Source organism: Enhydra lutris, unplaced genomic scaffold, assembly GCF_002288905.1.
Source record: "Enhydra lutris kenyoni isolate GAN:26980312 unplaced genomic scaffold, ASM228890v2 scaffoldscaffold9, whole genome shotgun sequence".
In the NCBI taxonomy this organism is placed as follows: Eukaryota; Metazoa; Chordata; class Mammalia; order Carnivora; family Mustelidae; genus Enhydra; species Enhydra lutris.
This window is the reverse complement of record NW_019154093.1, coordinates 17899243-17924944: the sequence shown is the minus strand read 5'-3', so window position 1 is coordinate 17924944 and position 25702 is coordinate 17899243. Positions and strand designations below refer to the sequence as shown.

Here is a 25702-nt window from a genome sequence, read left to right as displayed (position 1 = left end):
GTAAACTGTTACTAGCTCAATTTAAGTCTCTAGGATTTATATTTATATATATATAACCTTTAAAGTTCTCCCAACTTTTCACCCTGGAGAAAAAGAAGAAATTACAGTTATCTTACTTAGGGCCAGAAGTTGAGAGAGACACTAGTTTTAGGTTAATGGAAAACTGACCCTGTTTTGCCTGGGCTCCCAGCAGCTTCCACCACCTTCTAACTGATGTGAACTCTCACACCCAGGGACATAGTTACGAGCCTCACATATTAAATTGAGTGCTTTTGTAGTCCAAGCTCGATTACAAATCACTTTTTGAAATGTTTCTTCATGGTATTTTTAAGAGCACTATTGGTTTTTAAACATCAGCCTTTCACAGTCCAGAGCAACTTCTTAATGTCGTTATTGCCCATGGCAAACCCATTTCAATTCTCTAAAAACTATCTTTCAGTGTTTCTTTCTTTGTGCTGTTTCCACCCAGCGTGCCAGTGTGCGGCTTGTTTTCCTTGTACCCCTCCTCCACCACTGCCCACTCCCCCCCACCAACCCCAGAGCTGGGATTGAGCCAAAAGCATGCCATGTTGGCATTAGAAGACTCCTAGATCCCATCTCAGCTAATTCCTATATCTGCAGCCCCTGCCCCATTCTCATTAAGAATGAAGAAACTGAGGTATGGTGGGGCCCAGGGTTGCTCACAAAGCAAGTAGTAGCAAAATCAAGCTCGGTCACATGGACGTCAGAGTCTCAAAAGACTGAGTTTGGTTTGCCGGAAGTAGCACATAAAAGCAGGTACAAGTAGTTTATTTGTCGGGTGATCCCAAGAGGCCAGCAGGAACCTGAGGAAATGCGACAATGTTTCCTCATTAGGGAAGGTGGCTGTTTAGGATGTACTCATAGACAGGTTAGCACCGTGGGCAGCCAGGACTCAAGCCCCTGAGAAACTCCGGAGAGGGTTCACAGCAAGCCCCACCCAGCCCCGGCACAGAGCTGTAGGGCTTTCCACAGGAAGTCACCCAGCAAACAGCACTGATGCTGGCCTGGGAGACACGAGTGGGGCTGGGGCAGCTGCTGCATCAGGGCTCAGATGCAGAATCCGCTCCCGTCTCTGGTCAATGAATCTCAGAGCTCTCTGCCTTCGAGCTGAGAGGCTGGAACGAAACATGATTTGTAAAGGGAGATTAAATGTGCAAGGTCAGTATTTGCAAATGAGCAGTGTCCCTATTCTGTGGGAACATGCCGTGCACTTTCGCACCTTGCCGCCTTGGCTCATGCTGTCCCTTCTGCTTGCGTGACTTGTCCTAGAAACTCCTACTCATCTTCCAAAGTCCAGCTCCATCATGAACTTTTCTGCTACGGCCTTTCCTGATTCCTCAGGAAAAATTAACCACTCCCTTGCTTTGCCCTGACAGCGCATTGTGCTGGCTCTGAAATAACGGATGACGTAGTGTCAAGCATCCTGTGTGCCCATCTCAGCTCTACTAGTAGCAATAATAGCTAATGTTTACTGAGTTTAATTATGACTTTATGTGCCAGGCACTGTTAAGAATACTTTATGTAGATACTTATACTTATGTATCCCCTCAATGGCTCTACTATGAAGTAGCTGCAGTTAACATCTCCAATTTGTAGAAGGGAGTCAGAGAGGTTAAGCAACTTTCCTGGGATCATGTTAGCTAGGGGCAGAGCCAGAAGGTTCCAGAATGTCAGGCTACCAAGTCCCTGCTCTTAACCACTCTGCTGAACAGCCTCTCTTTGGCCACAGTAGAGAAGGAGTGCCAAGGACTGAACCCTGACGGTACTGCTGGCAGTTTTCATAGGCGTCCTGCGAGGCTAGGAAACATTGTAGAGAATCTGACACAGATAGGCAACACAAGACTTCCATTTAACAAAGATCATTCTTGCTCTGGTGGTAGGGTGAATTGGAAGAGGAGAGCTTGAACACAGAGATGGGTGACGGTCAAGAGGCTGATGCAGCGATCCGGGAAAGAAGTAACGAAGTTCCAGGCTTAGCATGAGCTAGCCCCTGTTTACCTCCCCCGCCACTCCCCAACGCAGCGGGGCTACCTCCTGTGTTTGTGCAGGTGGTGCCCTGCACACGTGATCTGGCCAGGGGGGCAGGTAGGGGTGGAAACGCAGCCACCTGTGAGCCCTGGCGAGGAGTCACACACATTAAGAAGGAAAGGCACTTTTTGCTCACTTGTGCGAAGAAGCCAGATGGGCCAGTAGGGACCTTACCAGTGCAGACATTTTAAACTACTTTTTGTTTCCTGATTATGTCATGGATTTCCCGCACCTCTGTGTTTTGAACATTTGGTTTCTTCTGTGGAGGATGCTCTTTCTGTCATTAATTTATTCTTTCTCTTGATGGTGACTTGGCCGGTAGCTTACAATCTACTAGGTAGGATGAATATTCGTGGAATCATTCTACAAAGAAATCACTCTGACATTTTCTTCAAAGGTGAAGTCAGGGGACCATGAGATTCTAGGCTGGGTGCTGAGGGCTTCGCTATTCTGGAAGGCAGCTGGCCGTAATAAGGTCATCGCTGGGAATTAGGGCTTCCCTTAGGATGTGCAGAATTTTTACACCGAGGTGAGCCAACTAGGCAAAGAGGGTAGAGAAGGAGAGTGGCCACTTTTGTCATGGACCCACTACCTTTGATAGCATGCTCACGCATCTCTGGGCCAGAGGACAGAGGTCTGGACCCAGACAGGCTCACATCGCAAAGAGAGGGAACACTGCGGAGGAGGCCCTGCAGGACGATGGAGTCTGTAGAGGGGAGGGAGCGAGCACCACAGTGCAAACAGCAGGAGGTTAGAGACTCAGAGGCCTGTGGGGAACCCTCAGAGGCTGCTGGAAGCTTTCAAAACAGGGATGTTCAATACTTAATTTTAAATTGTGCCTCCGAGGTTTAAGAATCTTTCCTTCCCCAAACCTTCAGTACGTTTAGTGGCACACAAATGCTTCAAGGGAATGGTTTTGGGGAAAATGAGGGGGGAAAGCTGAGTTCCCAGTAAAGGTCAGTGGGGAACAGCAAGGAAAAGCATGGCCAGGTGAGGTGACAACGATGAGGTCAAAGGTCAGAGGTCACAGAAATGTGGAGGCAGCACCAATAGGAGGTGTTCATAGAATCAGCTGTGTTTAAGCCTCAAAGGACTAGAATTTTATTTGTAGCCAGTTGTGGTGAGTGATTAGTATAATGATCAGAGACAGCACTGAGGAGGATCAGATGAGAATAGGGGCAGCCTAGACACGAGAGAGAAAGGAAGGGACCTTCTCACTGTGTCCTTGGCAATGGGACAGGACTGGGTTCTCTTTCCAGACATCTGAGGCATGGTGTGTATACTCCAGCTGAAGGAGGCTCCTCCCCACGGGCTGGCTCTCCAGGTTGCAACCCAGCCAGCCACCATGCAAACCTTCCAGGACCTTAGAGTATTACTAAGTCACCATTTACTGGACCCTGTTACTTTCTGGGTACAAAGTCACTTGGGACGTGGTCCTTGGCTCTTGGTCCTTGCCCCTTGGACTATCCCACCTAGTTGGGGAGATAAACATCACAGGACAGTGATTGGTACGTGACAGAGGCAGGCCCAGAGAAGGTGGGAGTGGGAGAGGGATCCTGGCCTGGTTGTGGGTGTCAGATAGTTCTGGTCATGGTATTTTCCAGGCTGGGTGGATGCCTGGCAGGCAGAGGGAGAGAGGGGCACGGGCCCAGGGCAGTGGCTCGCAGGCTGTCCATGCAGCCTCTCTGCATGGCTACTGTTCTCCACAAGTCCTGTCTCTCCAACTGGACTTCAAATGCCTCAAGACCATGGAGACTGCAGTGTTTGGAAGTGATGGTGGGAAGGGGCAGAATTTGAGCGGCACCAAGGAGAGACCCCCCAGAGCTCCCTGCCCAAACACCATCTGTCACCACGCTTCAATTCCGCCCTGGCCCCTCATTCCCTGGGGTCTGTCAGGGGAAGTAAAGGCCCTCCTGGGTAGGTGCCTACTGGAAAGAGATGACTAGGGGTTGGGAACTAGGGAGGTAGGGGACGACGTGGAGAGGGAAGGGATGCCAGTGAGCAAAGAAGCACTTGGACTTTTGCAATGTTCTTGCAACCCCGTTTCTTATATCTTCCACTTGTTTAAGCCTCAACACACATGTACAGTAAAAGCTCCCGAAGGAAGCACCCAGGGGGTGGGAACAGTGTTTCTGAGGTAGGAACATAGGCAGTAAAATGGAAAAAGAGCTGGAGTCAGAAGACCCAGTGTGAGTCCTGCTGTGTGGCCCTGAGCAAACCCAGAGCCCTCTCTGGTCTCCCTTTCTCCATGTGGCCGGTGTGCAGTCTGGGGCAGAGGCTTCTGCCGGCTCAGCCTCCATGGTCCCCAGTTTCCACAGCAAGACAGACCAGCCAGGCTCCAGTCCAGTTTACTCGGTCTCCACTGAAGCCAGGTCTGCGGAGTCAGGCAAAATAGCCCCAGAGGAAGATGTTGAGGGCCAGGAGCAGGATGGCATTGACGTCGCAGACGGTTCTCCAGAGCGGCTCCTCGGCGATGCTGGTCAGCTCCCGCTGGCGCGCGGCCATCTCCTCAGGGCTCCGTGCGGGCTCAGGGCTGCCGGCCAGCCCGCAGAACCAGTCCCACAGCAGCCGGCCCCACCGCCTGCACGGGGCTGGGGACCACAGCCAGGTGGGGGGGGCAAGGGAAGCAGAAGGGGAGGTGAGGCCAGGTGGCAGGCAGGGAGAGAGAAGGGGGAAGGGAAGGGGAACTGGTGAGACACAGAAGGGGGGCGCACAGAAAGAGGGGCAGGTGGCACTGGGGCCTTGCTGGGAACCTACAGACTGGGTGCCCAGCTGAGACTGGGACAGAGCTCTGACCCCAGCGTCCAGTCCTCCAGCAGAGCTTCTCAGTGATGCAAGTAGGGGGACGCAGTGAGGATAATGGGGTTCATCCCAATTCAGAGCATGAGGATGGAGTAGGGCATGATCTCTTCCAGGACAGCTGGGAGCCACGTTCCCACTCCTGGATGGCCTGCCTGAGGTCCTGTGCTAACCACCCACCGGCTTCTCCAAGCTGCAGCTTCTCTCTCAATTAGGTTAACTGCGATGCTCGGGTCTTCTCCAGGTTGCTTTGAGCATCAAATGAGAACGGACATTTGCTAGCATTTTGAAAAGTGAGCCTTGCTGGAGCAGCAGGGAGAGGTTCAGCTGACTACGGTTCCAAACACACGTGAGACTGAGCCGGTGTGGACCTGACTCCCCAGCACCCGAATTGGGGCTGCTTTGAGGTTAAAGGGTAGCTCAGTTCTTTAAAAGCTAAGTTTAAAGGAAGTAATAAAGTAAGTATTTTTAAAGGTTTTTTTTTTTTTTTTGCATTAGCAGATGACATATTAAAATTAATATTTCATCGAGGTCGGATAGAACCCACAGGAAATGCTTTATGATCTTAATGACCTTGGAACTTGGTACCTGGTAAGCTCAGTGTGACTACAGAGTCTCTGGTCCCATCAAGAGACCATCTGGTTTCGCTCCTACCTTGTATCCAGGAGGACACAGGCTCAGAGAAAGGAGGGGACCTGCTTAAGGTCACCTGCTTAAGGCGGCACTAAGCAATACCAGGCGTGTGGCATTCCAACGGTCCTGGGTTGTAGCATTTTACAAGCCCATTCAAGAACTCTCTTCTGACTCTCAGGGCCGCCTTCAGAGGCCCGTGATGCACAGGGCATCGCGCCTGCTCCAAGGCTCAGAAGTCACGAGGTGATCGTTGGTGAGCCATGACCTCGTACATGTGAGTGTGCGTACACTTCTTTCTGACCTATTCTGCTGTCCTTAATATTTTTTTTCATCTTTCTTTTTTTAGGACACAAAACTACACTGCCATGTCACTGTCTAACTCGAGGACAACACAGATGAGGCTTCCTCTGCCTGTGGGCCTTTCGAGAGGGGGATTCCAGGGGTTGCCTTCTAGGAGTGGGAAGTGCCTCCTTCATTGTTTTGGGGAGCAAGCCCCCACACGGCGCTGGCATTTCTCTGCTTTTCCGGGGACAGATTCTGCGCTGGACCACAGGGACAGCCAGGGAAAGCCTCGATGATGGCGTCCGTCTGTCTCATGCCGGGGTTCCACCGGGACAGCGCGAGTGCTGCCCTTCCTCCTCCTGCTAAAGCTACCTTCCCAGCTTCTTCCGTCCCTCTCTTCTCTGGGATCCACCTCCTAGAAGGGCATCTGCTTCCTCCCTGCCATACACTTTATAGGAACCTAGACCAGGTTCTTGCCGTGATGGGGGGAGAAATGCTTTTGAGACCCCATCTGGTGCACAGACCACAAAATGTGAAAAAGAGACAAGGGGTTACATTGTGCAAAGCAAAACACACTGAAACTAATGGGACAACTGATTAGACAGGGGTTAGGGTGGGGGTGTTGACTTTGAGCATTGGTGGGGCTTTCTGAAGTCAGCCCATATGGGTTTTGCCCTTGGAAGTTTGTAAAGGGTTACATTCTCCATTAAGCATATGTTTTTAGAGTGGACTGCTGGCGTTTAATTGTCGCAGCTTGGGCAAGAAGATGAGAGTGTTGGCTCTTGGTGGGATGCTGGAGCTTATGATGTCATTGACTCCAGGCCCCTGGCTGCTTCTCTAGCAGGGCCTTAAGCAAAGGGGAGGGAGTCAAGACAGGTGGGCAATTTCTCAGGCCTAGGGGAGCACAGGGCCCCCCGAACCTGGCAAAGACGAGGGACCCGAGTGGCATGCTGCTGCTGGAAGTTCAGGTCTACCAGCTGGCACTTTGATGATGTCACCTATGCTCTCAGCTTAACACGACTTATTAGAAGTTCCCAGAGGCTGGGAATGGGACTAAGACACTGTGGAGGCCCAGAAGGAGCCCCAACCAATCCAACGGAAGAAGGCTGCTGACCAAGGCACCCCAACTCCACCCAGGTGCTGGAGTTCCTTCTAACTGAGGCAGGAAGTAAATTTAGGACTTAAAAATCATTAAATTATTAATTCCTGAGGGCAAGAGAAATTGATTTGGGGCTTTGCTTGCCACCTGATTTAACTTTTTTGACGGTAATTTTTCCTTAGGAATTTTATAATTTAGGAGATCTCTATAAGGTCATTATATCAGACTATTCTAATGTGGTTATTTAATCACACTGTGGGAAGGTTACAGTTGTGTCATGTCTAAAGCAGTAACATTAAGTCTTATGCCAATTTTCAACTTCAGACACTGTGTGGCCTTAGAGTACATCTCACTAAGGGACTATTCGAACACATTTAAGGACCTCTAGGAGGCCAAAAGTATATGGCCCATCAGCAGCTCGAGGACGATACCCATAGGAATGGTTGTTGTTCTAGAGGAACCTTGTGAAGAGGGACAGAACAGTACGAACCCAGGGTTGCCATGTGTCTGGGTGACTCTAGGCAGAATGGTTAAGCCCTGTAGGAAGTAAGTTTCTTTGATGTGCCTCATGTTTCCTTCCATCTGGAGGGAACTCAGTTAGTGTAACACCCTTTGATTTCTCTGCCCTTAGATTCATTCAGCCCAGGAGAGGTGAGGGGACTTCCCTGCTGGTAGATTTGGGAAACATAAAGGGGGCACACTTGGCTGTGTCCCTCCCTCCTCCTTCTTGTCAAGGCAGGGCTCACAGGGGTAGGAGCTGATGGGCATCTCTGTCTGACGCTGGGCTTCACCATAAGGAAATGCACCTCCCCACGGATATAAACAAAATCTTTCTACTTATATATATACTTAAATATAAAATATTTCTACTTATATATAATCTACTTTCTACTTATATTTATACTTATACTAATTATATAATTATCTACTTATATTCTACTTTCTACTTATAAACAAAATCTTTCTACTTCTATATACTTACAAGTATGTATATACTTATATTTTGACTCCTATCTGCCTGCCCTTTTTGTCTTATTTCTCTAATAGTTTAGTAGCCATGTGGGAAGGGAGGAACAGTCATTTTCTTTTTTTGGCATCCGAGATCCCATCCCCAAAGGAGGGTCTCTGGGGCCCCATGACACGGCATCCCCATTACTCCTGTGTGATGTGTGCCCCCAGCGTGGCCCCAGCCTACCTCCATGCTGGTCCCGGCCCTGGCTGGAGCTCTCTGTCCCTCCATCTCCTGGAGGGCTCACCCCAGATGGCATCTCCAATGTTCCCGGCGTGCCCTCTGGGGCTTCCTTCTCCAGCTCAGGGTGGGGACCGTTCCGTGTCCACCATGTCAGGCGAGCAAGCTGGAGGGAAAGAAAATACTGCTTGACTCGGCTGAGCGTGAGGAACAGGCACAAGGCTGAGTCAGGAGGCCTGGCTCTCAGCCCGAATGCCCTTTCCTTTGACAAGCTGCGCCCCTCTGAGCACCTGCTCTAGGCTCCCCACTCATAGACTGGGAGGAGAGAAGCTGAACAGAGAGGCAGGCGCCCCATGACAGAAGGCTTCCAAGATCAGGTTGTGGAGTTGATACTCTTAAAAAGAAACTCATAGGCAATGGAGAGTCCCTGCAGACTTTAGACAAAGAGACGAGACTCTGAGCTGCGGGATTTAGAAAGCTCTCCTGGAGTGAACTGAAGGGATCCAGGCTGGAGGCTGCTAGAATAGCAGAATAAGAAATACAGAGCATTGGGGGCAGTGTTCGTGCAAGGAAGCAGTGAACATGGCTCTCAGGTTCCCGCCTTGGACCATCAGCTGGGGCACCGGAAGAGCTCGGAGACTTTGCCTACAGAGTGCCCATGGGGCCTGCTGCCACAGAGCAGAGATTGTCCCAGTAAGGAGCACCAAGCCTGCATTCCCTGTACAGCCCTGATGGCTTTCTCTCTTCTCCCTTTTTGGCGGCACAGCAGGAAACCCAGCAAGTTCTCTAGCTGATACGGGTTGGCCCAACCAGGACTATCTGAGCTCTATACCATCTCCTTTCCAAAAAGCTCTTTTCCTGGCCCAGCAGCTCTTGGTTACAGATTGGACCAACTGTCCCTCCCCTGTCACCGAATTCCTACAGATATGTCCAGCACGCCGGAGGAGCGGCTGTCCTCTAGGACCCTTTCCTCCAGCGTGCCCAGCTATGTGTCTGTACGGTCTCAGGAGAGCCCAGGCTGCTTCTCTGCTTATAAGGACCGCTCGGTAAGCGTGACTTCATACTTCCACGGTGTGCCATTAGCAGTGTATGGGCGGTGTCTCTTTAAAGCTGGATTTGGGTTTGAATCTTGGGCAAGAGGGAGAGAATGGAGTTTCATCTTCCTGTAGAGGATAAACCAGCTCAGGGACAGTGTGGGTGAGAAGGGTTAGAGGCCATAGGTGGGTCCCTAAGGGACACTGATATTGAAGGCCATGAGGAAGGCTTCAGAAGAGCGAGCAGAGGGTTGGAAGGGAGTGTGTCAGGGACGTGAGCAGGATGTGGTGTGTGGTGGCTGGTTCTCCTCAGAACTCACTGGCGACGAAGATGCGGATATGATCATTCATTTCTAGCATCAAGGGGGTAACTGGGGTCTTGGTGACAGCAGTTTCTGTGGGAAGGTGGGACACCAGCCGGACTGGATGGGGAGACAAGAGGTGGGAAGTGGAGGCTGCCAGTGACCACCCTGCAAAGTCCGCTGTTGGGGAGCAGAGTGGGAGGGAGGAACGGGGCTGGGGAGGGGATTTCAAGTGAGAGATTCTTCCGTGTGGGAGTGAGGCAGTAGGCAACGGAGAAGCTGAAGAAAGCAGTGGGGAGAAACCACTTCTGGAATAAGCCACCAGAGAAACTGGCCTGTCTGGACTCCTTTGTTTGCAGGAATTATTGATGTCAAGGGTATAAAGGCACTTTGCAAACTCTCCAGCACCATACAGGTAATGCCTTCCTCCTGAAGTTCTGGGACTAGCTTCTGGCACCAGTTCTGTTATCCACTGAATTCTATAACCCCCCATTCATATGTTAAAGTCCTAACCCCCAATACACCAGAATGTGACTGCTTGTGGTGATAAGGCCTTTAAAGTGGTAATTTCGGTTAAATGAGGACATCAGAGTGACCCCAATCCAATAGGGCTGGTATCCTTATAAGAAGAGGGGATTGGAACACAGACACACAGGGGAAGGACAGGGTGAGGACACAGAGGCAAAGGCAGACGTCTGCAAGCCAAGGAGGGGAGCCTCAGAGGAAAGAACTCTGCCAACACCTTGATCTTAGACTTCTTGCTTCCAGAACTGTGAGAAAATAAACTTTGGTTGTGGAAGCCACACAGATGGCAGTGCTGTGTCATGGCTGCGCCCATGAGGTAAAGATGAAAGGTTTCAAAAGACTGAGGACTGGGAAATCTGTCAGCACAGGAGAGTGGGGCGCTGGCTCTGGGCTCTGGGAGACTCTGTCTTTTCTTATCTACCTGTTCCTTCACTGACCAATGAATCCCTACTCCTTCTTCTAGGGCCAGCTCAAAGTGACCTTGCCGGGGAGCCCTCTGCCACCCCCCCAGGGGTGACCACCCCTCCTATGCTGGGCGCCTTCCCACATTTTCTCCTGGTAGGATAACTGTCGGCGTTGGTGTCTGTCCCAGACAATCAGTGGCAGGGACAATTCGTCTTTGTAACCCTAACACAGTGCCTGGCGCATAGGACAAGTTCACTGAGTAATTTTTCAATTGAATAAATTACTTTTCACCTGGGATTGAATAATCCAGTGAGCTCCTCTCCCAAGAACGTGTGTATGGCCACAGAGGAGTTGAGCCACTGGAATAAAGCTCAGTGCTAGAATCCCAGGCCCCAGGGGGGAAGGGACAGCATTTCGAGGGGCCCCAGTACCAGCGCTCCACTTGCCTTTTCCTCAGGGATGGGGCTGGTACAGAGGCTAACAGCGACGATGACGATGGCAGTGAGCCCACAGAGCAGGAGGGCAAAGTAGAGGTAGTGGAAGTCCTTCAGCACGGCCGGCCTCCGGTCCACCTCCCCACAGGCTGGCGCTGGGTAGGAGAACTCCAGGATCATGCGCACAAGCCCCACAGCCAGGCCGAACATGAGGCCCCAGAAGGCTCCCTAAGGAGAGAGGGCAGACATGGGGAGGCCCTGGCAAGCTCAGGTCTGTTACACTGTTTTCGGGCCCACCTCAGTGAGCTCCCCCGTAATGCTGAGCCTTTGCTGAACTTAAAAGCAGGCAGAGTGGCGCCCTGAGCAGGACACAGTCTCCAGAGTCAGCCAGACAAGGATTTGGATCGTGGCTCCATTCCAGAATGACTGAACGGGTGAGACAGCCTCACTGGCTTAGAGTTTTCTCATGCACAATGATAGGAGAAATTAGTATATAGTAAGTATAGATGCTTGCTATTCAGCTAGAATGGGATATGCTTTTGTAATAAGTAGGGAAAACCAGGGTCTCCCATCCTGATTTTCTGTTATAATAAATAAAGAATCAGAATAGAGCTCTTCTTTTTACCAAGGAAGAAAGAAACAAAGAAAGAAACAAAAAAACAAAGAAAGAAAGAGGAAAGAAAGAAAATCTCGTTCCTTGTTTATAACACCACTTGACCCAAACCTACACCTTTTCCCCATATGTAAGGGTCAGAAGGCTCATATTTTAAAAACGAGGTGCCGATCCTGACAGCAAGAATTCTGGAACAAACAGAAACACCCAGAATTCAGCCAAGACCTGCTGTGCACTTGGTTATCAGCAGGGAGGTTAAAGTTCCGGAAACGGTCAACACGTGGCCTGGGTACCTGCCACCCCCATCCCCCGCCCAGGGAGAGGAGCTTCTGGGGTGTCCTTTGCAATGACGTTGAGCTCTCCTGTGGCTCATGCGGAACCGTGTCCATGACATCCTTTAGCCCCCAAAGCACAGCCCGCACAATCGGGCCCCTCTTTTTCTCGGCTCTCCTGGGGAGTAACCAAGGCAACCGTCCTGGTCCCTCTAGCTCCTCCCAGCCCATCAACCTGCAGCAGCTTCATCAGTGATGCACCTGCAGGGTCATTTGTGGCTGGTGTTTGCCTACATACAGAACCTTATGGGGTTAGAGAGGGAACAGACCCCAGAGAGCCTCCCGTCTGTCCTGGCCTTTCGCACACACTCTTCCACGTGTCGGAAACATTTTTCTCCTCCCCATTCATTCTTCAGTCTAGGCTCAGAGGTCCTTCATCCAGGAAGTCTTCCCTGGCCCCCTCCCAGGCATCCCATAGGTTAGGTGCTCCCAACCTCCACTCTCACAGCAGCCACTAGACCTTATGGTTATTCCTTATTGAATCATCTTTCCTCTCACCTGGCCCAGAGATGGTGGACCTACATGAACCTTGTAAACCATTGCATCCAGAAGCCTCCATAATAGGTTCGATGAAGGTTTATCGAGTGAATGAATGAATCAAAACCCGACGTTATGGATGGGGAGATGGAAGCCTGAAGGAGGCAGTCGGTATGTTTTATTATGTCCCAAAGAGACCCCAGGCTACGGACAGCCCAGACCTCCCGCCCTCTGGTGTGCAGGGAGAGACAGGGGCCCTGCTGCACTCACAGGCTCTGTGACCCTCTTGCAGAAAATGGCCAACAGGAAGAGGGCGGTGATAGGCGGGGCCAGGTAGCTGGTGACAGACTGGATGTAGTCGAAGAGCTGCCCGCTGTTGGAGCTCTGAATGATGGGGATCCAGAGGATGCTGATGACAACCAGGAACACCACGAACACTCTGCAGGGAGGGCACAGGGCTAGACTTTTCCCTTCTTTGGGCTCCTCCAGCTCTAACCCGCCACTCCATTACACTGGCATTTATCTCAGAGCGGGGACTCCACCTTCTCCTCCTGACTTCACCTCAACTGATCCTGGCTCAGGCCCAAGTACCCTAAAGCACTCTCTTAACAATTTTGCATGCACGAGTTGAAAATTTTTCTTGGGTGCAATAATGCAAATGGCCAGGAGATGGCGAACGAACCCTACAGATGGATGAAATAAAGGGTGCGAAACCGCCCCAGTAGAAGGAAGGAAGGGTCTTCGGAAATGTCTCTGAGCACCTGTTCTTTCCTCTCTTCCCTCCCACATTTCCCGCCTCAGGCCCCACTGGAGCCCCTCCCCTCGCAGATCCTTAAATGTTCAGGCCCTACACACAGCACCCCCTTAGGCAGCTGTAGACCGGAGCCATCCTGATGGGAGGAACAGTGGGTGCAAAGGAACAGTGGGTGCAAAGGCACAGAGATGGAAGAGGGTAAGGTATCGAAAGCCAAGTACCATCTTCCAAACGGAAAGAATAAACGTGTTCGTCCAGAAACCTGAGTCAGGGAACCTTAATTTATGAAGCGAAGAGTCCAGAAAGTGCCCCTTAACCCTGTGTAAACTACAAGCCTAGGGAGGAAAAGAAAACAAGCCACCAAATGATACTTTGAAAAGCACAACATCGAAACCAACGAGATAAAGTTCAAGTTCTCCCACTTGTTGTTCAAGGCTCTGCATCCACTGGAGACAGCCATCCTGTCACCTTCCTGGCTGCGGTAGCCCATGCTGCATTACCTGTGCTCCTGCTACTACGCTCAGCCCTCAGCGCAGTCAGACCAGTACCCATAGCCCCGGTGTCCCCAGCACAAGGTGTGATGCAAGGGGAACGCTCAGGGTGAGTCTGATGGAGTAAATTTAACAACAGGCTTTCCGTTTTCCTGGGATAATGGCCGGAGCTATTCTAGAGCTCCTGGGGGTGAGCTGCTTGCTAACTACCCCCGACCCCCTACAGTTCACCTTCCCTTTCTTAAATGCTTTGTCAGCTTCTCTCACTTACTCGGTCATCAGAGAAAGAGAAAGTTGAACAGACAGGGAAGAGTTTTTTTCTCCTTATTCTGGAAGCGGAGGAATGTCCAGAGCTGGGGAGGGACTTACGTGAGGTCATGCAGGAAGCTGGAGCTAGAACCAGGTCCTCCAACTGCCAGTCCCGGGACCCAGACCCGGCCGCGCCCCTGCCCACGCCCCCCAGGGCAGCCCAGGGCAGGGAGGCGAGGGGAGAGGGGTCCTGCCTGCAGGGAGGGGTTGCTCCAGAAGAGGGGCCAGCGCACCTGCCCACCACCATCAGCTCCTGCTCGGTGGCCTTCCTTCGGAGGCGCAGCCACACGTCAATGGCAAACAAGGTGCTGCTGCTGTTGAAGATGGAGGTGAGTGAGCTCATGAGGGCGGCCAGGATCACGGCGATCATCAGGCCCCGTAGACCTGGGGAGAGGCAAGGTGTCCGTGGGCAGCCGGCCGGTGAGGGCCAGCTCTGCCGGGGGCCATGGAGCCTACAGGGTCCAGCAGAGCCGGGGGTTTGGGGTGGTGATGGCTTTCAGGAGGTTCCCATCTCAGGGGGTGAGGAATCCAAGAGCTACGGAGGCCAGCTTCTGGGCAAGCGCTGCCTCTGCCTTGCTCTGCGGCCTTGAGCAAGTAACCTGCCCCCAAACTCCTCAGCTGCATCACCGAGAGTAGTGGGACTGGGTGACTCCTTGGTCTGGGTTTCAAAGTTTGTAGACACTGGGTTACTGCCCCCTGCTGGGGAGGAGGGTGCCTGTTAAGAATGGAGTGTTTTTAGGGTGCCTGGGTGGCTCAGTCATTGAGCACCTGCCTTCAGTTCAGGTTGTGATCCCAGGGTCCTGGGATAGAGCCCCGCATCCGGCTCCCTGCTTGGCGGGAAGCCTGTTTCTCCCTCTCCCACTCCCCTCTGCTTATGTTCCCTCACTCACTGTGTCTCTCTCTGTCAAATAAATAAATAAAATCTTTTTTAAAAATTAAAAAAAAAAAAGAAAAAAGAATGGAGTGTTTTCTGTCTGTGTGCCTTTTCATGGACACAGGGGTGTCGGGTTAAGGCCCTGGCCTGGGAGGCAGAAGGCCTGGGTTTGTTTCCTGGTTCTGCAAGTAACTAGCTGTGTGATCTTTGAATGAGTTCCTTCCTTTCTGGACCTATTCTCCCCCCGGTTGCAGGAGAGGGTAGAAGCCACTGATCTCTGCGGTCTCTATGACTCTAATGATCAAGCTTCTAGGAACAAGTTGTCTCCCTGGGGAGACCACTTTCCATCAGCCCAACCTCAGCCCTCTTTCCTCCCAGTCCAAACATTTAACCACCTCCTAGAGGTCTCCCTGTAAGAGTTAAGGCGTTCCAAACAAACCCAGGCCAGCACCTTCTTCTGGGGCCTTCTGTTGCTTCCTTTGGTAGCAAACTCCAATCTCCACAGCAGACACTCAGTTATCCTAGACCCCTCTTCTGCTGCCCTCCCAAGCCCCCTCCCTCGATCAGCCTCCCTGTGGACGGCCAGTCCCTGCTGGGCCTTCTACCATCTCTACTGTTTCTTTGATTCATTTCGTTTTCTACGGGAGAGAGGGGAGAGCTCAGCTCCAGCACTTTCCTTATAAACCTGGCTTTTACCTATATCCCTACTCTCAATATCATCGTAAGCCCAGGACCTGGGAACCCTCTCTGGATGCCTCTGTCTCTCTCATCCCTCGAATGTAATCAGTCACCAAATCCTGCCACCTGTACCTCACAAAGATCTTTAAATCCCTTCTGTCCACCCCAAAACCACTGACCTGGCCCAGGCCATCAGCACCTTCAGCTGGGCCACCGCAAACCCCTGTTAACCTTCCCTCTGCCTCCCCGAAGCTAAGCTCTCTCTCAGACTGCTCCTTCTGAAGTTCGAATCCCCTCATGTGCTCTGGCCTAAAACCCAGAGGAAATGATCTGCTCCACAGTGAGGGGGCATGACCTCCTCTCCGCCCCGGCAGCCCATTCCCCCTGCAGGTAAGCCCCAAGAGGCCGAGAGGCCGCTTCAGACTTCCTGCTCTGTCAGCCCTCAGCCTCAGCACATGCAGTCCCTCCTTCCCCAACGACATTTCCCACCTGCATCTGGCTTTGTCTGCTTAAAATGTTCCTCGGGATTCAGCTCCATGTCCTCTCCTCTGGGAAACCTCTGAGGTTCCCCCAGGCTGGGTCAGGTGCCTCCTTAGGGATCCCTCAGCCACACTGTGTCCCCACACTGGTGATGCAGCATTGTATCCTCAGTGAGCCCAGGTGTCCTGGGGATGGCATAAACCCCAAGCACAGGGGCGGGCCTTTCATCCCTGCATCTCCAGGATTAGACCCAGACTGGGTGTATAGACACTCATGAAAACTCTGTGTGTGTGTGTGTGTGTGTGTGTGTGTGTGTGTGTGTGTGTGTTGGGGGAAGGAGGTGTGGAGGTGAGGTTTTATCCCTTATTCCCATCCATGTCCATCCTTAAGGCCACCCCTCCTGGGCAGCAGGGATTGGAGGAAGCTGGGGGATGGGCGTGAGGGGCGGCGTGGGGGAGGCAAGACTCACCGACAGGCATGAGGGCTATGACCAGCTTAGGGTAGGCGATGTTAGAGCAGCCCACTCGAGCCCCACAGATTCTTTGGCAAACATCAGGATCTACACAGCCCACCTCATCTATAGAAGAAGTGATGGCCATTAGAGCCCAGTATTTGCTTTCCAATGGGAATAAACTACAGGAAACCTTTTCCTGCTGACTCTGGAGGGAACCAGCATCTCTTGTAGGAGCCAGAGGGTCAAGGGGCAGGCTGATGTCTGGGTACCACAATCTATCCATCTCCAGGAAATCTCTTGACCACATTCTACCCTGCAAAGCCTGACAGACTCCTGTGGGTTTGAGGCCTTATATCTTGCTTAAAAGGAAAAAATCCTTAGAAGGCACCAAGAATGCCTTCATTGGTCTTTCCCTTATAAAGGGAAAGTAGGATTTTAAAACGACATTCAGATACAAATGTCTTCTTCTGAAACACTTACTGTGTGTTTGGTCCACAAAGCCTGACACACGATGTATTCTTAATAGAAGTAACAGATGGGCCCCCCACCCCCCCCTACCCCACCCCACCCACAGTGCAACACCGTCCAGCTCCTACCTGGGTACAGGGCCCGGCTGATCATGCCAGGCATGACAATGAAGAACATGGGCAGGATCTTTAGGTAACCCCCCAGCACAGAGCCCCCCTTGGCATGGGACAGATTCTTGGCAGAGAGAGACCTCTGCACGATGACCTGAAAAGGGAGGGGCAGCGGCAGGCCGCTCAGCTTGGTGGGGCTCAGCTCAGCCACACGTGAGCCCTGAGGTGGTCTGGGAACAAGGCCCGACCCTCTCTGCTTCTAGATGCATGGTTTTCCCACAGGGAACCACCCCAGGCTGTGATGGGCTGGGCCAAGCCTGGCCGGGGCATCACCTGGTCCGTGCACCAGCACCACGTGGCCAGCACCGTAAGCCCGAAAATGAGGCCAGGCCAAGGGATGTCCCCATTCACAGGGTCCCGGAGCATGTGGAAGGCGTCAGACCGGGGGAGATGGCAGGTGGTATTGGGGACTGTGGCATTAGGGATGGCCTGTCTATACCGCTGCTCCAGGCCTGGGTACCAGCCTACCTCCTGAAAGCCTGTGGAGAAAGACCACAGGAAGTGACACGGCCCTGAGACCCCGCTGGGCCTGTCCCATGCCCCTACCCTAGCTTCTAGTCCCATGTGGGGCCCTGGGGCTTGGAACTAGTATGGGACTTGGGAATCAGGGAGGGACGTGGGGCTCAGACCCTTAGTTGGTGTAGCGAGAACTTCGCTCATTTGGAACCCAGTGTGGGGGTGGTGGTGGAATAAGGCTCTGTGCTCTGGAAAGTTCCAATCAAACCACGGAGATGAAAGCCCAAGACAGATCAGTAAGAAGTTTCTACATGATTGGTGAGGGGGTTGGGATGTATTCAGGTTTCTACCTTACCCAGAAACATGAGGACCAGGGCGCCCCCCACCATGATCACCGTCTGCAAGGCATCTGTGTAGATCACGGCCGTGAGGCCCCCTGTGGACTCAAGGAGAGGGCTCATCAGTCAACACCAACAGAGGGTTCCTCTCTGGGTGCCTGCCCTGTGCTTGGCCACACTGAGAAGCCCTCTTAGCAGGTGGATTCTCTCTGTCTGCCTTCCCCCCACTGGCTGGTCCTAGCCACAAGCACTCTGGTCTAGCTCTCTCTCTCCCCAGCAGGCCCTGAGTGTGGCCACTGTGCCTTGATATCCCAGGGCTATTCCTCCGCTGTGCTGGGAGTTCCCACCCACCCCAACTCCACTGAAATTCCCCAGCTTTGCAGGCTGACTTAGCCATAACCTGGGGTCCCAAGTGCCCAGACCTGGGGGAGACAGGGGAAAGCAGGCTGGTGGCTTTGTCTAGAGCAGGTCCTGATGACTCCAGTCCTAATGACAATCCCCTAGTCACACCCCTGCTCACTGCTGCATCCCTAGGTATCCCTCTCCACCTCTCCTCGTCTCTTGGTCTCTGCTCCTGATGCCTGCACCCCAATGCAACCTGCCCTCGGCCCTACCAGCAATGGTGTAGACGGCCGTCACCACCAGCAGCATTGCCGTGGAGAGGTAAAGGTTCCAGCCCAAGGCCATCTGGATGAAGAGAGCTCCAGAGAAGATGTCAGTCTGCAGAAAGCCAGGACCCAGGAGTCCAGGTCACTTGAGGCCCTCGCTGTGGCCACCAGGGTATGTCACCTCCTGCTCAGTGATACCAAGTGCTGGCAGCCCTCATCCCATGATGAGGGTGAGCCTAGAGTGCCGTGCTGAGGAGGACGGGCTTGACCTTGCAGACGCTGAGGGGCCATAGGGAGTGTTGAGCAGAGGAGCCCCACATCCAACTTTGGAACCGGGAACAATGTCATCTGGGGCGCTGATGGGAGAGTCTTTGCCCAGAAGGCAGGGGAGAAGGAATAAAGTGAAGACAGAGGAGGTGAAGCAGGGAGCAGGGGTCGGAGAAGGGAGAGCGGGCCCCCAGAGGCTCGCCGCCTGCTCCCTAGCAGAGCAGAGGCAGCTGCGGGGCCGGCTCCCACGGACATGCAGGAGCAGGAGCCTGGTGCGGAGGACCGCACTTCAGACACGCCCTGTGTTCAGGTTTATCAGAGGACTCTGGAGCGTCCTCTGCCGGAGCAGACTTGGGCTCATTTTCAAGCTCAGTCCCTGTCAGTGCCTGATTGCTGACCCCCCTGCACGGCTCTTTAACGAGCCCATCCCAGGCCTACAACAGGGCAGGGTGCAAGGACCCCTGGACTGGGGCACAGGACCCAAACTTTAGTTCCAGCCCCACAGCTACATTCTGTGTGGATGTGGTCAAGCTATTTGCCCTAAGTGTGTTTTCTGAGTGTAGGTCAAGGAAGGAAGAATAAGGACCTTTGTTACTGTAACATTCTAGGTAATCAATGCATGGTGCTAAATGGAGAATCACTTAACGGAAAGATAAATGAATGAATGAGCTCTAGATGATGGAGTCTTTGAATAGAGGGACTGTCATTTACACAACAGACATTTCTTATTCATCTGTGATCACTCCACTGCTGAGCGGGGACTTGCATTGAAGGTATGTGGTTTCATCCCTTCTTCCTCCCTTCCTTCCTTCTACCAATTTATTAGCTGTCCATCCATCCATCCATCCATCCATCCATCCATCTATCCATCCCTACATCCAACAATAAACCATGACACAAACTCAGCATTTTCGGGCGGCTGCATAGCTCAGTCAGTTAAGCATCTACCTTCAGCTCAGGTCTTGATCCCAGGGTCTCGGAATCGAGCCCCGCATCAGGGTCCCTGCTCAGTGGGGAGTCTGCTTCTCCTTCTCCCCCTGCCCCTCCCCCTGCTCTTGCGCACGTGCTCTCTCTATCTCTCAAATAAATAAACTCTTAAAAAAATAAATTCAGCATTTTAAAGAAGAAGATGACCACACTGGAGTGGGTACTCACAGAAATCTTGGTGAAGATGTAGAGGATAAGAGACAGGACAGACATGTACACCTGGATCCTGTGGCCGCCGAACCGCTTCTTCAGATACTGCGGCATCGTGACCACCCCAGCGGCGATGTACACGGGGACGAAGATCCAGCCCAGGGCCAGAAGCAGCCAGGTTGCCTTGGAGAGTGGGGAGAAGTAGGTCGCTACATCCTAGATGCAGAGGAGGGGCAGCCCCTACCCCAGGGGGAGAACTGAGCCAGGGAGCAAGGGACCTGGGACCTAATCTTGGTGCTGTGTGGTCTGATGAGTCCCTCTTTGTCCTCCAGGCCTTGATTTCCTCATCTATAAAATGGGTTTTTGATTTACCATGCAGCCTCCCCAAGTACCTCCAATGCTTCTCTCAACACTAAAGACTGGGATGGGGGTCAGGGAAGCTTCAGACCTCCATTTCCCCCTGAGAAGCCTCCAGGCCAACTTCCTTACATTCCATTCGAAGCCGCCCACAGCAAGACCTCCAGCGGCTCCTGTCCCAGCCAGGCCAATGAACAAGCCACTGCCCACGTTGCTGGACATCAGAGAGGCTCCAATCTGCAAGGCACAAGTGGGGTCAAGGTTCAGGGTCAGTTTTAACCCAAATCAGTCCGGAGCCAGGACCATGGGCCTCAGGAGCTGTGGACGGAGCAGGAGCTGGGCTCAGGAAATCTGAGATCAGAGGAAGGAGAGGACATGAGGGAGCACAGAGGGAGGAGGGATGGACCTGACATTTACTGGGTACCTATGTATGCAGGCACTGTGCGAGGCATTTAATATGCAGCAATACACTTAATATTCATGAACATTTCAAGGGATGGGCATTAATCTTTTCAATTTGCAGAAGAAGGAAATAATGTTGGGAAAAACAAAACCACTGGCCTTAGGCCACCCAGTGAGTGAGTGGCCAAGTGGGAAAGAAGGAAAGCCATGGGGAGCAGGGTCCATGTAGGGAGGACAAGGCTCTGCACTGGGCTGTCCATCTGGGGGCCTCCAGAGATGAGGATGTTGAGGGCAAGGGGAAGGTCCCCTCGAGAGGGATTTGGAAAGGCCCCCTGCGACCCCAGTGCCTCCAGGCTCCAGGGCAAAGCCAGGCAGAGGGAGAAGCCGAAGGGCTGACCACAGGCTGGGCCAGCCTCCAAGTTGAGGTCATGTTTCTCTAGGAGGCAGCCAACTACTCTGAGGCCTTAGAGACACTGACATAAGGACCATAATGGTTAGTACAGTTAGTACGTAAGCAGCGTCGCCAAGGGTCGGGCACTGTTCTAAGTTTCCTCATGCAGCCCTCACCACAGCTCTGGGCCGGGTATCCTGTTATATCCCCAGCTGACTGAGGGGGGAACCGAGGCATGGATAAATGACTTGCCCAAGCTCCAGAACCAGTGAGTGATGAACCTTTGAACCCTGGCTCCGGTAACTAGACTGACTCCAGTAACAATTGCACAATTATTGCTGAACTCCTAATAAGCGCTCATTACTATCACCTTTTACTCTTGGACGGGATCCTTCGTTGGGCAGGGGGAGGGGCAGAGGGAGGGGCTCTGAAGCCTGGGCAGAGACCAGGCCTTGGAGACAGGTCCCTGGGCCAGAGGTGTAGACTCTGCTCTGGGCTTGTCCTCTGTGTCAGCCTAATAAAATCACTTCCTCCTGCAAATCCTGACTCTCCACTTGTAAAACGGGGGGACTCACCTGTTCCCACTGCCTGTTCTAGAGGTTGCTGGGCGGTAGAAAGCGAAAACAAAGGAAAGATACTGAGGCCTTCAGAGATCAGACCGTAGACAGCATAAAGGCACAGAGATTACAACCGGCTTGACGTTGCTCATTGCCGCAGGCACCTCTGCCGCCACACACACACACACACACACACACACACACACACACACTTGGGTGGTCCCGGGGATGCTGGTGGGGCCGGGGCTGGAGCACCTAGCCAGGGCACAGAGCACTGGGCCTTCCCTGAGGCTGCTCTAGGAGCAGGGAGCTGCCTCGAACCCACTCAGCACAGGCTCCTAGCTCACGACTCAAGAAGACATCGGTCATCAGGGTTGGCAGGGAGACCAGACAGGCCCCCCTGGGACCAGGGATGCTGCTGCTCCTGCTCTTGGCTTCCCAGCCACACACTCTCTTTGGGGTACAGGGAGGGGGGTGAGGCATGTCTCAGGACTGTCACAGACTCCTGCAAGCTCCAGCGTTGTAAATGGGACGGAGATACCCCAAGCAGGGCTGGCTCTGCTCAGGCTGAAGCCTGCTCCCAGGGCAGGAGGCCCAGCTCCACACCACACACATGGCCGTGCCCCATGGAGGCGGCCCATCTCCACACCCCGCTGGTCTCCGGAGCACCCTCCTCCTGTCCAGAGGCATGGGGTTTCCTCACACCTACAGTGAGACACAGAATTTCACATGGAGCAGGGAGATCTGCTCTCTGCAGGACCAGATGAGCACCCAGGCCAGCCCCTGGTCACTCCCCCAAATGCACCAGAGAGGCGCTCTGTCCTGCTTCTTGTCCCTGCTAGTGACTCATCTCCAGGGCTGTGATAGGGGGTGGGGCTGGGGAACCAGCAGAGAGGAATGGCCTCCAAGGGGCTTGCTTTCTTCTGCCGAGGGGATGGCTGGCACCACCAGGGACCCAGTCACTCTCCCTGTGAGCTGCCAGGCCCTCCATCCCCTGCTGTCCTGGGGACTCTCTCACGCTGAAGACATGAGAGCTCCCTGACCCGAACTCCTCCTGTCCCAGATACCCGAACCTTCCAGAGAGCTCTATCAGCGTCCTGGGCTTCCTCTCCTCTTCAGTGAATCTGTCACCTGTGCCGGTGGAGAAAGTGGGGAGAGCCAGCATGGGGTGTAGGAATGGCTGGTGGTGTGTGCGTGCATGCTCACACGCGTGTGTGAGCCAGGCGTGTCTGCGCATGTACACAGCCACAGCACCCTGGAGGCTGACTCTCCTACCATTCGATTTCCAGGCAGGCGTACCTCCCTCCGTGCTGTTTCAGGAAGAGGAAGTTAGTTTTGCGGACTAAGAGAAACAAGTGAGGCGGGCGGATAGGGGAGACTGGGGTTGGCAAAGGCGTTGGGATCGATTCCCTGAGGTTGCTGGGGATTGACGTCTGTGGTTCCCCTCACTTCACTGCTCCACGGTACTAAGCAGATACGTCTCCTTCCCACCTCCTGTGACTGAGGCAGAGGCTTCCCGGAGATACTCACAGCCCCTCTGCTTCCCTCCTCTTGTCTGTGAGTCTGTCTGCCCAGCTAACCTGAGCTTCTCCAAGACGGGAACGTTCTAGGTTATTTCTTTTGGAGGGCGCTCACCCAAGGTGTGTGTTAACAAGATCTTTCTGGTGGTGGGGTGACTTGGGGCCACAGAGAAGGAGCCCAGAGGGCCAGGAACCCCACTCACGGGGGGGCTGAGACGTTAGCAAAAGAAGACAAGACAGGGATCCAATGGTGGGAGGGGCAGGGAAGAAGATTGACTCACCGGCCACCAGCTCATGGACCTCCCCGCCAGGAAGTAGCCACCAATTGTGCCTCGGCTCGCATGAATGGATGACTGGAAAGGAAGGGGAGAGAGCTGAGGGTTTCTGGAGCTCACCCACCTCTGCCCCACCTCAGCAACCTGTTCCTGGGCTCAGGCACTGGGGGACCATGAGACCCAGGTGGGCAGTTTCACTGGTTTTACTCTACCGCCTTTGGGAGGGGCACCACCTCTCTCTGGGCCTCACCGTTCGTCCTCCAGGGCTGGTGTGAAGAGCCAAGGGGTCAACAGAGGTTAAAGCCTTGGTGAGCAGCACTGTGCTGGGCAAGTGTGCAAAATTCTGGTTATTGCCCCCTTAGCCCTCCTTAGGTCAAAACTCCAGTTCAGGAAATGATTTATATCTGATCTCCTTTCTGCGGGGCTCCCACACTGCAGCTAGGGTGACAGAAAGCCCCACAGCCCCAAGCAAAGAGGGGCCCCATCTGGGGCTTCTCTGCCCTGGCCTGAAGTGGGACCACACTGTAGGAGCGCGCCCAGACCCCTCATCTGAAGAACAAGAAGAGAGTGGATGTGAGTGAGTTCCTCTGGAGCCTCAGGGGCTGGGAGCATGGATGGCGGGCATGGAAGCAGAAACCTGACTTTATTAAGATGCTAAAAGCTCGGGGTGCCTGGGTGGCTCAGTTGGTTAAGCATCTGCCTTGGGCTCAGGTCATGATCCCAGGGTCTTGGGATCGAGCCCCACATCGGGTTCCTCACTCTGTGGGGAGCCTACTTCTCCTTCTGCCTCTGCTGCTCTCCTGCTTGTGCTCTTGATGTCTCTCTCTGACAAATAAATAAATAAAATTTTTTAAAAAATGCTGAAGCCAGCAGGTCTCTGATTGGGACTAGAGGTGGGAGAGATACCTGAAGGAGAGGAAAGGAAAAGAGAAAAGGGGCTTCTTTGCCCCCAAGGAAACATCCCTAGTCACTAGGGAGTGTTGGGGGAGGGAAGGGGCTGGTTCTTGTGAAGCCTTTGCCTGAACTTCACCTGTCACCTCCGGCCCTCGGGCAGGCCAGATGAGCAGAAGGAATTCTTTTCACACATGAGGAAACTGAGGCCAGAGTCAGGGAGCAACTTGTCCAAAGTCACTGAGGAGCTGGTGCCTTTCCTGTCAGGAGTCAGTGATCAGCCTTTTGCGCATTTCTTCCTCACATCAGCCTTGGGAGGAGGGACTGTTCACCCCGCTGTACAGCTGAGGGAACTGAGGCCCAGAGAGGGTTTGCGACCCCGCCTCAGTAAGTGACTGGCTGGGACTCGAATCACCGTCTGCCACCCAGCAGCATCTGAGGGGGCTGGCCCGTCTCCCGAAAGGGCCGTGGTGACACCTGCCATGTCTTGTTGCCTGCCATGCCAGGCACTGGGTCAGGTGCCTAAATGTGTCATGTTACTCAGGGCCATGACCCCTCTGTGGAGTAGTCTTTATCGTTCTCACTGTCCACATGAGAAAAGGGGGCTCACAGAGCATTCGCACGTTCCCAGGGCTCTGTGGCTCTGTCAGCTGGGATCTGAAATCAGGGCTCCCTGCTCTCAGAGCCTGGCCCCTGCTCCAGGGCTAAGGCTCTGGTGAACAGTGGAGAGCAGAAGGACCTTCGGAGTCACCTGGCTTCCTTCCCATGAGCACCCAAACCCAGCTCCATTAGAAAGCACCATTCCTTGCCAAGACACCCACCGGTGGAGGGTGGGGTAGGCCAAGAGTGGAGCGATCGCAGAGTTGGCAATCCTGGCATGGGAAGGAGGGCCGGAGTGGGGATGGGGGATGGGTGGGGCCAAAAGCCACAGATGCACAGAGACAGGGAGTTGGGAGATGGGGGTCCTTGCCTGGTCTGCCTCTGCTTGCTATGTGCCCTCAGGCATGTGACACCTCTCTCTGTGCCACAGTCTGCCCATCTATAAAAGAAGGGACTGGAGAGAAGGATTTCGGAAGGATTTCTGCATCTTATACCTGTGCCTCCCTGATCCACTTTCCTTCTGCCCACCCTGCCCCCAGCTCCACCCCCAGGAGCCGTCCCTGCCTCCCCTGTCAGCCTCCAGCCTCCAGGACTACTCACCCAGACCCCTACACCAATGACAAAGATGAAGTAGACAACCAGGACCCCAATGTCGTAGGCGTGCAGGCTGACTCCGGAGCCTAGCGCTGAGCGTGGAGCTGTCACAGTCCTGACCCCATTTCCTGACGCTCCAGGCCCCATTGTTGCCAGCTCCATGCTTCTCTGTTAGAGTCACTCACCGCCGGCTGGACTTTGAGGCGCTCCTGGCTTCGTTCCTTCCTTTAATGATTAAACAACCCCAAGTGCCATTAGTTGCTAAGAAAGCTCTGAGCCCCAGTGGCACGGCAAGTCCTGGTCCCCTTTCCTCCTAACTGCCACCCCATCCTCTGTGGGACTCTCTCCCTTCCCCTGCCCCCAGTACACACACACACACACACACACACACATACATACACATGCACACACATACACACACATGCACACTCCCACCCCTGAGAGCAGCAGGAGGAGGA

General features: G+C 53.4%; 1 protein-coding gene across 1 annotated transcript; it reads right to left on the bottom strand.

The window, feature by feature from the left end:
* Positions 1-4431: 4431 nt before the first annotated feature.
* On the bottom strand, positions 4432-25406 carry LOC111143228 (solute carrier family 5 member 9). Its single transcript, XM_022496803.1, has 14 exons — positions 25251-25406; positions 23166-23237; positions 20147-20251; positions 19676-19840; positions 18260-18365; positions 17663-17743; positions 17125-17330; positions 16810-16945; positions 16229-16336; positions 13961-14111; positions 12444-12612; positions 10764-10979; positions 8058-8217; positions 4432-4640 (listed from the first exon to the last, which is right to left on the bottom strand). The coding sequence occupies exons 1-14, from the start codon at positions 25404-25406 to the stop codon at positions 4432-4434; spliced, it is 2040 nt and encodes a 679-aa protein (XP_022352511.1).
* Between the last annotated feature and the right edge of the window lie 296 nt (positions 25407-25702).